The sequence below is a fragment of the Grammomys surdaster genome, unplaced genomic scaffold (genome assembly GCF_004785775.1).
Source record: "Grammomys surdaster isolate TR1022 unplaced genomic scaffold, NIH_TR_1.0 234, whole genome shotgun sequence".
NCBI classification, from domain to species: Eukaryota; Metazoa; Chordata; class Mammalia; order Rodentia; family Muridae; genus Grammomys; species Grammomys surdaster.
Genome location: NW_021604679.1, coordinates 461,412 through 476,858, shown reverse-complemented (window position 1 = coordinate 476,858; position 15,447 = coordinate 461,412). Strand labels below are relative to the sequence as shown.

The 15,447-nt window shown below is 38.2% G+C and overlaps 1 protein-coding gene and 1 long non-coding RNA gene across 2 annotated transcripts in view; one reads left to right on the top strand and one right to left on the bottom strand.

Annotated features, from left to right (window-relative positions):
* Crb1 (crumbs cell polarity complex component 1) overlaps positions 1-15,447 on the bottom strand; it is a 163,048-nt gene that overhangs the window by 115,732 nt on the left and 31,869 nt on the right. Inside the window, exons 2-4 of the mRNA XM_028773807.1 lie at positions 12,808-13,386; positions 6,697-6,892; positions 1,573-1,712 (exon numbers count right to left, since the gene is read on the bottom strand). Of these exons, the coding sequence (XP_028629640.1) occupies positions 1,573-1,712; positions 6,697-6,892; positions 12,808-13,386 (915 nt within the window). The remainder of the gene's footprint in view (positions 1-1,572; positions 1,713-6,696; positions 6,893-12,807; positions 13,387-15,447) is intronic.
* Positions 2,979-4,780, top strand: LOC114626403. The gene is made up of 3 exons (XR_003712234.1): positions 2,979-2,990; positions 3,732-3,735; positions 4,670-4,780. It is a non-coding gene; the product is annotated as an uncharacterized LOC114626403 (long non-coding RNA).

The window sequence follows — 15,447 nt, the reverse complement described above, 5'->3', positions numbered from 1 at the left end:
CCTCCCTCCCTCCCTCCCTTCCTCCCTCTCTCCCTCCTCTCTTAAAACAGATAACATGCTGCTTGGTGGTAATCTTGGTGCATAGAATGATCAACCTAATTTTACTAACAAGTTGGTGTTTGTTGAGTGACCTTTATGTTCTAAGGTGACCTAAGATCCTTATATTTCATTACTGGACTTTTTTTCTAAAACAACTCAAGGTGGTGAACATTATTGTCAACACTCTTTTTTATGAGTGAAGTTATCAGTCGTAAGAGTAGCTTTATTACTTGTCCAGAGTCAATGAGTCCATTTATGATATATGTTCAGTCATATTATCTAAATGGTAATATTTTCTTTAATATAGTTTCATGATAATTCCTTAATGCATCCAACTTGTATTTTACCATACTGTTTCCTGTCAGAATTAGATATGCACTTTTGACTCCCAGATACTTGTAAATGTGTCATTCACACTGAATTTCTTGTGATGAGAATACAGGATGATAGAGTTTTTTTATTAAACCAGTATTTAATAGCATAATGATGACCAGAGGACAGCAGGTACCTCCTATTCATTTTCTGAAACAGGAAAATAAAGTATACTGACATTTGCAAACCAAGGAATTTGCAACTTCTTTTTGTACATTGATAAAAAAATGTCAGTGAGTATTCTCTAGACAATAAATATTTCTTAACCAGAAGGCGTGACTAACTGGATTGGTTGATTTCATGACTGCTTTCCAATAGAGAGTTAACTCTTTTTTTTTAAAACAAGAAAAAAATCAGTGGAAACAGTGATAGATAAGCAGATAGACTATATGATACAATATGAAGTATTTATAAATTTTCATTTTTTCTCAGTGGATTAAAAAAGAAGAGAGGGAAAATACTATAGTTGCCATTTCTATTAATAAAATCTTAGTAAGAAAGTTAAATTTAAAAAATATATCAAGTTGTTGTCTGTCCAGAATTAGTAAAATATTTTCCACTTAGCAATAATATTTCTTAAGTACTACCAACTGCTTTCTGATGGTTCTTGTAACATCTTTACTCTGTAGGTATATGTCAATTTCATTATAGTTTTATGTACTTAACCTATATTCTTGTTGATCTTAAAAGAATGCTCATTGTATTTTTTTTATGTATTGGGGGAAGCATTCAATCTATTATCTGGGCAGCATAATTATAAGCTTGACTAACTTCATGAATTACAAGACAAACTCTAAAAAGGTTAACACATTGCTTTTATGTATTTCTGGTGTCTAGGAGAATAGGTAGATGAAAACAACCCCAGTGAATGTTTCTTCAGGAAAACTATGTGGAATTCAGGTTTCCACTGTCATGTTTCTGAACCTAGAGAGTTGTAGTCATTATTGATGCTGTGGTCGTCTGTCTTACACAGTGTGTAGTATAATATCAATACTGTGTGGACAATGAAGAGTGCAACTCAATGAGTAAAGCTGAAGGAAGTGTTGGCTTAGTGCCTTCAATGTCAATAATTTCCATTTTGCTTTCAAGAGCAAGTTGTTTCTAGTGTAAGTAAAAATAAAAAAAACCCACAAAACAAAAAACTCATTATTTGTCACTTACCAGGCAAGCAGTGACAAGTATAGCTGTCAACAGTGTCTTCGCAAGTCGCATTGTTGTGACAAGGCTTTGACCCACAAAGAGGAATCAAGGACTCACAGTGCATCCCTGTGAATCCACTACCTGTGCAATCACAGTGGTAGCTGGAAAGCAAATGAAATTTTCACGTCAACTCTTAGTCATCTTGAAATCAACCCTCTTTATCCTGTCTCCATTTATCCATCAACCTGACACAGATGGTGGAGCAGTCATACTTACCTCAAAAGCACCGTGGCATTATCTCTGTAGACCTACATGGTTATGTGTTTCCACACCAACACTGTCTCAGCATTGACTTAAAAAGTGACAGTAAGATTTATGCAACACTATTTGGAAGCTGTTTTTTTCAGGCATAAATAAGATTATGATACTTAGATCATAAGATTATTGTGATAATTAAATATGTATAAAAGAATAGTAACATCATCTCCTGTATATCAGGGTACTAGGCTACTATTTTAAATGGTATACTAAATAAAGTTATCAATATTATTGAAGTTAGTAGGTAATAATTTGTACGAAATAAAATGTATTATAAAAGTTAATATTTTTTTACTAAATAGAAGTACTCATAATTAAGTGTATTATGATTATGGTGTTGTTTTTTGATTACATGAATATTTTAGTCTATTTCTTTTTATTAACCTTTTATTGACTCTTTGTGAGTTTCATATTGTGCACCCCAGTCCCACTCATCTGCTCATCTCTCTGTCCTCTCATATCTGCCCATCCTCCTCAAAATAACACACACACACACACACACACACACACACACCACCACCACCACCACCAACAACAACAACAACAAAAAACAAACCAAGCATAGAAAACATATTATTGTGGAAGCTGTAGTATGTCACAATATGTCCCACAGTATATCCCTCTAGTCACAATCTTCACTTGCAAGTGTTCATTGCAATGAGTCATTGGTCTGGTTTCAGATCTCTGGCTTCTGTGACACCATCAACACTGGAGCTTCACTGGGACCCCTCCTGGTTATCCTGTTTGTTGTCTTGAGTCATGGAGATCCTGCAGCTTTGGAATAGCAGGATCAATCTTTTCATGCATCCCAATCATTCATAGATGATATAAATTTTGGGGTGGACCAACTCAGAGTCCTGGATCTGGGCCTGGGTAGTAGCTGAGCGGGTCAAACCTCTGGCTTTCCCTTATTGGCACTACCAGGGCAAGCGCTCCAGCTCTGCTTTGTTTAGGCCACGGAATGCTGCCATAAGCAGGTGGCAGGGTCAGCTCTTCTGCTCTTATGCCCAGTCTCCCAAGTGCTGCAGCCTGTGAGCCTTGAGGCTGGCTTATCCATGCCTTGACCATCAAGGCCAACTCCACGCTATTGCACAGGGGAAGTGCAGTCCCTGCTCTTCTGAGTGTTACAGCCAATGAGGAGAAAGGTCTAGCTCCCCTGCTCTCAAAGCTCCAGATCCAGCTCTCCATGGCTACTTCAGGGTATCTAAAAGTGGAGCATGAGGTCAGCTCTCCTGTTCTCATACCCCTAGGGCTGGCCCAACCGTACCCCTGCCAACAGGAGCAATTCTACTGTGTTGCTCAGGTAAAGTGCTGGGCCCACTAGCTAGAGTACTGCAGCTGATAAAGAGAGGGGGCCAGCTCTACAGAGAGCTACATTCAGTGAGGGGCAGGGCCAGTTATGTACAGCCCCTGGATATCCACGTGGTAATTGGTAGCTGTCCTGACCAGGGACATTTCAATGTAATGTAGTGGTAATATGAACCTTGGACACTTGTCCTAGACACCTGCCCTCTGCTCCTGTGTAGCCAGACTCAGACCTGGTTCTTAGAGGCAGCACTGGCTAGGACCTCACCATGGTCCCAGGTGGTGGGGCTGTCAACTGACAACAGGCTACTCCTCTCCACTCTCCAGTCTCCAGTTCCATCTCTCTTCACAATTCTCAAGCCACTCCACACCTTTATCTCTCCCACCTGACCACCATATACTCACACATTGTGGTGGCTCCTGCTGCAGTCTGACCACACAGCTGGCATATCCCTGGGTAACATCCTCCATCTGTGCTACATGGTGTGCCAGCAAGCAGGTGTCTATGCCTCACCTGTATCATGCAATGGAATGTAGGTCTGTGGGTATCATGGCAGTCTGGTCCACAGGTCTCTGTCTTTTTCTTCCCACACTGAGATGTCTGGGTTTGATTTGATTTTTATGAGTCTTAGGTATTAGGTAATTTTGGTCACCCAGCCAGGCATTAAACTAGGATGAAGAAAGGCATCTACTCTGCCCCTGACTGATATAAGAACATCACCATGAACAAGGTGTCTCTATACCCATGGTGGTGGTAGTGGGAGAGGGGTCTTTCTATTTCTAATCATCCATTGACTATTATCTATTTCAAGTGCCACAATCTACTGGGGTACAATTGTTGAGTTTTATTTAAGGTGGCCCTTAATTGAGGTGATGTCTCTCTCAAGGATTTAGTGTTGTAAAACATTAAAAGTAGATCTGCAAACTTACATGAAGTAGAAAGGGGGAGGCTTCAACCACAGGACACTTATAATCCATTCCCTGTGGCTGTGTATATTTACCACCAAGCATTGATGCTGGACTATTTAAAGATCTGGAAATGACAGATTTCCATGGACGGGGTTTTTATGGCTCAATTAGTTAAAAAAAATATGCTCATGGTTTTGTTTAATTAAAAAATACTAAAAACTAGGACTAGAAAGATTTTTTTAGCACATGAAGTCACTTGCTGTGCAAGTCTGGGGACCTGAGTTTAATCCCCAAACCTGCACACACACACATGCATGCATGCATGCATACACACAGCAATGCATGTGTGCATGTCCATAAATAATAATGATGATTAAATATTTAAACTCTACTTTATGTGAGATATTACAGACACATGTCTTATATTAAAGGAACACATCTAAGTTTGCAGAGTTAGAAATTTCATTTAAAATCACCTTTGGTAGGCAAGCATCTATTTTCTCACATGAATTATAGGAAAGATGTTCATTTTTATTGTGTAAAAATAATCTCGCTTTTCGCCAAGATGGCGCCGAAAGCGAAGAAGGAAGCTCCTGCTCCTCCCAAAGCCGAAGTCAAAGCGAAGGCCTTGAAAGCTAAGAAGGCAGTGCTGAAAGGCGTCCACAGCCACATAAAGAAGAAGATCCGAACGTCACCCACCTTCCGGCAGCCCAAGACACTGTGGCTCTGGAGGCAGCCAAAATATTCTCGGAAAAGTGCACCCAGGAGAAACAAGCTTGACCACTATGCTATCATCAAATTCCCACTGACCACTGAGTCAGCCATGAAGAAAATAGAGGACAACAACACACTTGTGGATGTCAAGGCCAAAAAGCACCAGATCAAACAGGCCATGAAGAAACTCTATGACATTGATGTGGCCAAAGTCAATACCTTGATAAGGCCTGTTGGAGAGAAGAAGGCATATGTCCACTTGGCTCCTGATTATGATGCTCTGGATGTTGCTAACAAGATGGGGATCCTCTAAACTGAGTCCAGATGACTAATTCTAAATAGACACTTTTTTTCACCATTAAAAAAAAATCTCAAACCTCATTGGTCAATCCTTTCCCCTATTAGATATTAGGAGATATAACAATAAAATGAAGAAGTAAGTCACAACACCTTTAAGAATAGAGAATGAAAAGGGCACAAGTTTCCAGCCAGTCCTTCCCATCAGAACCCAAACCCTTGTGTTATCTGCTGTGATAATCTCTAGAAAGAACAGTATGCACTGCAGAGGGCTTTCACTCTCTTGGCAGTTTCAGCCATTCCAACCCCTCTCTCTGTGGTGTCTGGTTAGCTGTCCTCAGGAGTATAGTCTCCCAGCACAGGTGCATTATTTGATGGCTAGCAAAAGTCAGATCAAAGCATGGGGTGTGATTTAAAATGACATTTCATACTTTTAAAAAGAAATGTGCAACTTCACTATTCTATTTTAAAAAAATATTATCTTATTAAATAACTTATGGATATATCTGAAGAACACATGCCTTTCATTACACTCTATGAGTTTCAGTCATTTTGAAATTAGATTTAAATTAAGTTATGAGTTGCTTTGTATGTGGGTGTGTGCGCGTGCCTGCACATGACAGATTGGGAATTGAACTCATGGCTTTACACACCCTAGGCATGTACTCTACCACTGAACTTAATCCTCAGCCTCATATCTGATTTATTAAATAGAGGAAAGTGATTTTATTTCTACTTTTGCAAGAAATTAATGATGTGAACTCTTAGAAACATATGACATCTGTTTACTACAGATTCCTTATTACAATTGAGGAACATTATATATTACAATTTTAGAAATGTAATACCATGCTTCACACCGAGCAAGTATCAAAGGAAGGGATTCTAAGTTCAATGCTATTAAACATTATCCTACACTTCATAATGCAATATTCACTGTCTAAGCAAATATGACAATGTTCTTTACAGGGATATAGTATTTGATGTGAACTTGGCTAATACTATATAAATTTATTATATTTATCACATGAAGTTATAATGTAGACTTGCCTATTTCCCTGAAAACCAATGAGAGACTCTCATTTGGATCAGAATTGAGTTATACTTCCTGATATTATGCTTTGTCAAATATATTCACCAAATTCCCCAAACAGCTAAAAAGCCAAAATATATCATTTTAATACTATTGCTCATAGAGCAGCATTTACTGACAAAATCTGAAGGATTTATTTTTCCTCTTGATGTATTTACTTATTTTCATAAATATAAACATTATGTTCACAATTTAAATAATTGATAGCGTTGCTTTTGCATCTTTCTTATTTATAACAGGTTTATTACATGGGTTTTAGATGTTGGTACTTTTCTATGATATATATATATATAGTCCTCAGCCATTACAAGAATGCTTTAGAAAATCTTCACTCAGGACAGATGTCAACCAATAATATTTTCAAGTAAACTCAGAATGCTGTAACTTTTCATTACTTAAAGCATAATGCAATTCATGACTCAAATGAAAGATGTGAGAGCTCAGAGTCTACCACAGTTGTACACTAGAGCTTGGTCCATCAGCCTATCAGTCATCTACATAACACATACCTGTTTCTTCCATCTACACATAGACCACCATGGAGACACGGCTGGCTTTCACATTCATTAAAGTTGAGTTCACAGTGGTCTCCAAGGAATCCAGGGGCACAGTAACAGAAGTAACCCCCAAGAGCGTCCTGACACGTGGCACCGTGTAGACATGGCTGGGATTCGCATTCGTCCATCTCCAACTCACAGTTCACGCCTTTGAGAAAAGCCAACATAGAAAGCCAGAAAAGTTTTAGCAAAGTGAAAATATTTTAGTTGTTTGGCAATATTTTATTTACTAAAGCACTTGTCAAATGTTATGTTACCCAAAATAATTCTCCTCCTCTACTCTAATTGCCATTGACTCTGTGTGCTCGTGGGAAGTCGCACAGAGCCGGGCAGCTGCTGCTTGTGAGGATCGCTGCCTACAACAGCTTGTGGCTTCGTTGTCTGTGGAAACAAATAAGTTATTTTTAGGACAAAATTATTGTTAACTGTACTTTTGTTGGAAGACTAAAATGTACTGGTCAATGTGTTTTTTTCCCCTTCGTTATTTTATTCCTTCAAAACAGTTCAGTTAGGCTGCATACAGAATAGGGGGTAAAAGCTTAGAGGGGCTGATTTGGGGTCTTAGCAAAAACAATTACTAGCCCTGTGTTCTGGTCGATTGGTAAGGAAACTTTAAAAGCACAGAAAAGGGCTGTCTGTGCTTATAGATTCTTTATTACTGTGATTCTAACCCAGGATAACAAATCATGTATTAAAACATTGACAGATTCCAAAGCGGCTCAGCAATACTACTAAGTGTGACTTTGTTCTCTTGATCTAAGTTGCAGTAGAAATGTTTCAACAGCATATGTTATTAATAACTGTCACTGGATTCTATAAATGTCAAAATTAAAATGTTACAATATGTAAGATTTGACTTGTTACCCCCTCCCCTTTTGAGAAGGAAAACATTCTATCAGTAAAACTTGAAAGTTGTCCGATATATTAGGCCCTACCCTCACTGGCTATTATTTCCTTCATGACTCTCAGCATTTATCATCATGTCTCACTACCCAATCTGTCTCCTCAAAACCACTTAACGTGTGATCTCTAAAAATACATATATGATTATGTCAATATTTGCTGAAACCTTTAAGTACCTTCTCCCAACATCTCCTGAATAAAACAAATTATCTTTAGAATTCAGAAGAAACTTCTGAAAGATTGAAGCTACACTGTCTGCTGTGTGTGCTTGCAACTATACGGCCTGTCTTTAACCTCACATGGATGTGGCCCTGAATGGTAATGCCTCATCCATCACTCCCTACTTTCAAAGAGTGGAGTTGAGTGGAACAAGATTCTGCAAATTACGCTTCAGTTCTTCTATAATCCTCTGATGCTGTCTCTCTGTCCCCTAAACATACCCTGTAATATCGATGTAGTTATATTTATTTGTTCCTCTTTCTGTAGAAGAACGAGGTCTTTGATGTCAGTGTTAATTTCTGTGGCATTAAGCATATTTTCTTGAATAGAGTATATGATCAATTAACCTTGAATGAATGATTGTTGGACCTTTATGTTACTCTATCCATTTCCCCTGAGCAATGAGCTGGTGAGCCAGGGGAACGTTTCTCAGTGTGCCAGTAAGGCTGGGTTTACTGTCCCACAGAAACAGTGAAGTCAATTTATGGCTTCGAGAGATACTTGCAACAAATCATGTTTTCTCAAGGACTTTCCTAAACTTCTGACACACATTTGGAAATATTTGTCCATTATTATGTAGCTTTTGACAATTGGAGCTCTGTGTTAACATTCTGTGCCACTAGATAGTAGACATCATATACCATCACTGTGGAGCAGGTGTCACACCAGATGCTGTCCCCATCACTCACTGCAACAGGCAGAGAGCACAGGACACATGCAGGGCAGCCATGACAAAGCTCTCAGAACACTTTGCCCATTATCTACAGACCCATGCTTTACAATAATTGTGCTCCAGGTTTATGATCCTAAATTTCCAATTCCAGGCAATAAATGTGTTTCCTAATTCTCGTTGTTTCTTTAGAATAAGAAGCTTGCTAGTTAGAGGTTCTTTCTGTAAATCTTTTATACAGTTATTAATGCGTGTCTGTAACATATGTATCTGTGCATAGAAGAGAGGCAGGTCTCAGTTCTGTTGCTGCTGTGAACAGTCTCTTCAACTAACCAGAATGCAAAGAAGGGTTCCTTGGATTTCTTCTTCTCTTAGTTACAGCATCTTTATCTCCTTCCCTTCACTTTGTTCTATCTAAGACTTCAAGCGTCAAAGTCAAGTGGGGATAAGGTGGGGTTGAATAGAACAAGATTCTGGAAATTACACTTAAACTCTTCTACAATCCTCTGATGCTGACCCTCCATTCCCTCAACATACCCTGTAATACCAATGTATCCACCATATACATATCACGTGTCCTCATTTCACTTTGTCCCAGGTAAGACTTCAAGTACTGTGTTGAATGAGAGGAAGTTGTGGGCATCAGAAAGTCCTCAGAAATGAAATACAAATGGCTAAGAGATGTAAATGTATTTGTGTTTAAATACAAATGTGTTTAAACACATTTAACATCTTCAGTTATCATGGAAATTGAAATTAAAATTAATTTGAGATGTCACCTAAACACATTCAGAGTAGCTAAGATAAAAGAAATGATAACAAATGAGTGTGAGGAAAGGGGGCACTTATTCACTAGTGGTGGGTGTGCAAAATGGTGTAGACTCCTCAGAAATCAGTATGTAAGTTCTCCAAAAGGATAGAGAGAGATCTACTTTATGATCCAGCTATACCACTCTTGTGTATACACTCAATGAACTTGACATCCTACTACAGAGATATCTGCTCATGCCTGTTCATTGTTGTCGTACTCACAATAGCTAGGGGATGAAAACTGCTTAGATTCTACCAACTGATGAATGGATGACGCAAAAAAAAAGGGTACTATATCTACATAGTGCAATAACATCCAGCTATTAAACAAATGGAATTGTACAATTTGGAAGTAAATGAAAGGAGCTGGAAACAATCATTCTGAGTTAGGTAACCCAGACCCAGAACAACAAATGTGCCATGCTTTCTTTGTTTATTGATATTACATTTGGATATTCAGATTGTCATAATTCATTTGAACTATCTATAGAGGTCATGAAATTAGTTAGCAGTCATGCAAGCTTTCAAAGGGAGATAGAACACAGAATAAAGGGTTAACTGGGAATAATGGAACAGGAAAGGATAAACTGGGGTGGGGATGATAGGGCAGGGTAGAAGAGGAAATATAGGGAGGAATAAAAAAATCACTACAGCTCTTTCAAAAATGATATGGATACTACTGAAAATGTTTATGTGCATCATGGTGGCAGAAGCTTGAAGGGGCTAGAGACATTATATATGCAGTCAGGAAGCAGAGAGCGATGACATAATTGAGTCCACCTAGCCTTGTTCTTTTTATGGCATCCGGGACTCAAGCCCGGAAAATGAAGCCACACACTTTTATAGAGGATCTTCCTACCTCAATACCCTAATCAATATATTTCCTCACAAACATGGCCAGGGGTTAATCTAAACCAAATAATCTGTTACAGATGTGCCTGGAAATGTGTATCCTAGGTGATTCTAGATCTTGTCAAGTTCACAATGTACCAACAACACCAGCATCTTGTGGGAACTTATAGCAAGTGCACGTTCTTGAGCCTTATCTCAGATCAATGGAATCAAATACTGAGTTTCCATGGCAACCTCTTCAGATGAGTTTTCTGTATAATAAAGTTTGAGAGCCATTGGTATGCATTATAAGTTTGTTAAGTTGGAAATATCCCTGGAAATTTCATGTTTTTATTAAGGGTATGAAAGTTTCTCTGAATAAAATAAGTGTGAAATTTTTCTTTGAGAAATTGTGAACCTTCTTCCTCTTCACCATCATGCTGACCTTCTGCTCTCATGCCCATGATAACTCTTCTAGGTGAAGTCCTACACTTTGATATTTGCAATTTTATGCCTTTTAAACTATGAACTAAACTCAGTTTTTAAAAAATAATATTTTTGTATATTTTTATTTCTGAAATAACTTAAAAGATGACTTTAATGTGTATCTTATATATGAAAATTAAATATAATGTGTTTTCTTATTTCAAAGTAATTTATATACTAAAGATCTATCTTTAATTTATTCATTTGTCCAGCCCTTCATAATTCATTTTTGTATTTATGTTTGTGGCATATAGAAGTGGTTTTTGTATGTTTGTATACATAGGTAGGTGTATTAGGGCCAGAAGTCAACACAGAGTACCTTCCTGAAGGCCTTTCTATATTTTTTTGAGACAGGGTCTCTCACTACGTGTAAAAATCACCGATTAGCTAGCTAGGCCTACCAATGAGGTATAAGGAGGTTAGGATTAAAGATAACCACTATGAACTGCAGACTTGTAACTAGGTGCTACAAATCTAAACTCAGGGCTTCGTGCTTGCTCTGACAGAAACTTTATCAACTGAGCCATCTCCTCATCCCTTAAAAGCCTTATTTTAAATTGAAGGAACTAAACATTTTCCTATAGATTTCAACACATTTTTATTAGATTTTTTTTATCCACTTGGTCCTTTCTGGACATCCTATAAACCAGTTTTCTAATATTCCAAGCATCTTAATAGAAACAGTATACATTATTAATCTGGTTAATTTTAAGGAATTTATTGCATAAACTTGAACTAAAAGCAGACGTGTGCTCCAAGCTATAGTCCCTTTCACTGTGAAAGCTTTCAGTGCTACTTTGACCTTCGGTTGTAGCTGTTGCGTATGCAAACAGACTCTCACCTGGAGTGTCAGTGGCACGATCTAAGCTCATTTTTGCAGCCAATGAATCACAACTCATGAAGTGCAATAGGGTGCACAGAGGATTCGCGCAGTGTGAACCCTCTACACATGCTGTGGCTCTTTCTCCCCTCCTACCTCTCTGTCTTTTAAAATTTATTTCCTTTTCTTGCTGTGCTGCTCAGAAGCACACAGGATTTTTTCCACCGTGTAAACTCAGTTCTTTATGATCACTCTAAATTCAGATGTGGCACACAGCAGCTGGGTCACTGTAACAGTTTCCAAGATTCATTAGAAGGTCTAAAGTAAGGGAACTCAAGAGCATCCATGCTGATTTCTCAGGCTCTTCCTTTTCCCTCCTCAGCTTTGGCTTTCCCCTTGTTTCTACCCACCTTCACTGGGACTTCTAGTCGTTGGTGTAGACTGCTATAAGCTCTGGTATTGTTGGAATATCTATGAAGTAAATCAACAACAAAAGTCTCTAAATTAAGTTCATCTGAGTTTAATTTCTGGCTCCCATCCCTGGATATTTTTAAAATTATCAATTAAATTTGACCCTCTGAAGGAAAGGTCTGAACATTTCTGTTTCACATATTTCTGGGTAATTGGTATTCAGGGATGAGAACCAAGATGCTGCAAGTGCAGAATACAGGTGCCCAGGAGATACAGGAAATGTTTCTCAGCATTTCTGATCACTAGAGAAATACAAACTGTGATCTTATAAAAGTGATCTTATAATTGGTGGTGTTCAAAACGAGGAGTAACTAAGTTCTGGGGAAGTTTTTGGGAAAATGGAACTCTATTTTTTTGGTATATTTTGGAAGATCCTCAGGAAACCCTGACAAATGGTTTACCACATAATTTAGTGACACTACTACTGACTATATAGTTAAAAATATATAGGTATTTTTTAAAATACCTATTGTCTTCCATCATTGACTGAAGCACTATTCACAATAACTGAGATATGGTAGCAGCCAGTGTCCATCAAGTGATACGTTTTATTTAAATAGGGCATCTGTACACAAAGGATACTATTTAACATTTGTAAAACCCAAGTCTAAGCTTGCAGTCATGAGAGCTCCTAATGAAATAGCAGTAGTGATGGGACATACCTGCTCACAGATTCAGCAAATTCAGTAGAGTCTCAAAGATTTATCAAGCTTTCTCTCTAGTTGTTAGTACCTTCTAGAACTTGGCTATTTTATAAATTATTAGACATATATTGTATTGAAAATGAAAAAAAGAGCACATATATTTTTAATTATGAAAGGAATGTACAGGATGCAGATGTAATTGCACTTACCAGAATACTCTTGAGGACAGACACAAGTGTATCTTCCTATCTCATTGAGGCACACAGCCTCATTCATGCAGGGATCAGAAACACATTCATCTACTTCCAAGTCACAATGCCTGCCTTGGTATCCAGGCACACAGAAGCAGGAGTAGCCATTGATTCCTTCCTGGCACACAGCCCCATTGTGGCAAGGGCTAGAAGCACACTCACTGTGATCCATCTCACAGAACCTTCCAGCATATCCAGGAGGGCAGATACAGACAGCGTGCTCACGGTCTTTATGGCAGGTGCCTCCATGTTGGCAGAGGCTCCCTCCACAGGAATTGGTGGCAGTTTCACAAGTCAGCCCACTGTACCCAGGAGGACATTGGCACAGGAAGCTCCTTTTCCCTGGGATATTCACACAAGTGGAAATTCCTTGGCAGGGACTGGAGAAGCAAGGGTCTTTCAGATCTTCACAGTCTTTGTCCAAGTTATTGGCTGTGTCTAAGCAACAATTGTTGTCTTGTGGAAAATGCTTGCATGTAGAATTGTTTTGGCAAGAATTTGAGAGACACCTGGTATTGTTTTTATTGCAAAATGAATCTAAAACAAAATAGAAAATATCAAGATTAAATTTGCAAATGGTTGAGAATAAAATTACAGAAAAAAATTTAAACACACTCATTAGTGAAACACATTACAGGATATGTTCTAATATTGAGTTTTAATTCTTCATTTATCCAGAAGTGTTCTATACTTGTGATTAAGAAGCTAAGATAGAGGCTAAGGAGATGCCTTTGCCCGTAAAATGCTTGCCTTCTAAGCATGAAGGTCTGAGTCCAATCCCCAGAACACACATTCAAAAGATCAAATTGGATAGCAGAGATGTATTAATTCTAGCACTGGACAGCTGGATCCTTGGAAGTGACTCACTGACCAGTCATCCTAGCCTAAAGGTGAGTATGAGGTTGATGAGAAACTGTCTCAACAAAGAATGAATGATACATACCTAAGGAAGGACATCGGAGGTTGTCTCTGCCCACATCTATACTTGCTGCACACAGACACATAAATAAATGCACAGTGCAAACACAAACACACAGATACAGAGAGAGAGAGAGGAAGAGAGAGAGAGAGAGAGAGAGAGAGAGAGAGAGAAAGAGAAAGTGAGAACAAAACTAACTTCAGCAGGATTCTTCCACATCTTCCTTTCCTCTGTTCTAAGTGCAGTCAGATAATGAGAATCCAATGTTGTCGATCCCTCCAGCTACTGAGAATTCTCATGCCCACTTTCTCTCATGCAAAACCTTTAGGAAATACTAGGAGATCACTTACAAAGTGGAAAAGTTGCCTAACTGAAACACCCATTGAAATGAACCCTATTTCTTGATTTATGATTGTTTTATCAACATCTCTATTTTATGCTCTAAAAAGCAAAGCATTTAAAAAAAAGAAAAACAATAAATCCCTGTTCATCCAGTGGGTTACACTGTGCTAAACATCCCAGGTCTTCACACACAGCATTTCTCAACTCACAGCAACACAAAATAGTTTACGTACATCTCACTGGTTAAAACAGACGAGGTCCCACTGTGGATATATTGGAGTCAAGGGCTTCAAACTGCATTTTCCTGAAACTTTCTCTGTTCTAGGGACCTATCTTTGAAAATACAATTGGAATAATGGTCCCCAAGAGAGTAATAATTCTATGACTTTCTCTAAATTGATTGGATACATTTATAATTTATCCTCTAAAGCATTGCATCCTGGAGGATATTATAACATCTTTGAACTCCCATGAAGGTTGTGTGTGAGGATGCCTATAATCCCAGTTCTCAGCAGATGGAGGCAGGTCTTGATTTAAAACCAGACTAGAGTATGTAGTAAGACTCTGTCATACACACATAGAAATGCACAGATACACAAGAGAGACACACACAGACACACAAAGATTCCCCCCCATACACACACCACAGCACATGAAAGGAACTTACTTATAAATCAGAATTATATGCCCAACTATACTGCTAATTTAATTTGAAAAGAGGAAGACATTTATATACTCACAGACTCAAACTTTACTTTCCTCACTTTTTTTTTCAGGAAGATTCTAGGGGACCATGAATGAAAATGGCAATGAAACCAAGAAAGAAGACATTCATTCTAGGAAATCTTGTCAGTAATCTAACAAGATAGCGACAAGCAGATTTTACTAAAAGAGAAATCCCTGAACCCCAGATGTGCCACCAGTATCAACATTAAGCAGAGCGGAAAGTGTAGCCTCATGAGGGATGTGTCAGAAAAGAAAAATGTGGATTTCTGTGTAGGGGGACAGCAAAGAAACACACCAACTCTAAAATCCAAAGTGACTTCTACTGCTATTAAGTTTGGAGAACATTAAAAGCTGCACAGGAAAGAAAATGGAATCAGGGTAGGTTGGTAAGTGAAATCATTATACAAATCAAAGATAAAATAAAATTGTAATGTAGGAGAATAATACTTTACTATAAAATAATATAAACTGTAACTAATATTGAGAGTAAGCGAGGTGTGTGTTTGTGCAACCTGCCAAAGAATTAAATCAATTTTTGCCCCAGTAGGATGCCAGTTTGGTTTGGTTTAGTTTAGTTTAGTTTAGTTTAGTTTAGTTTAGTTTAGTTTAGT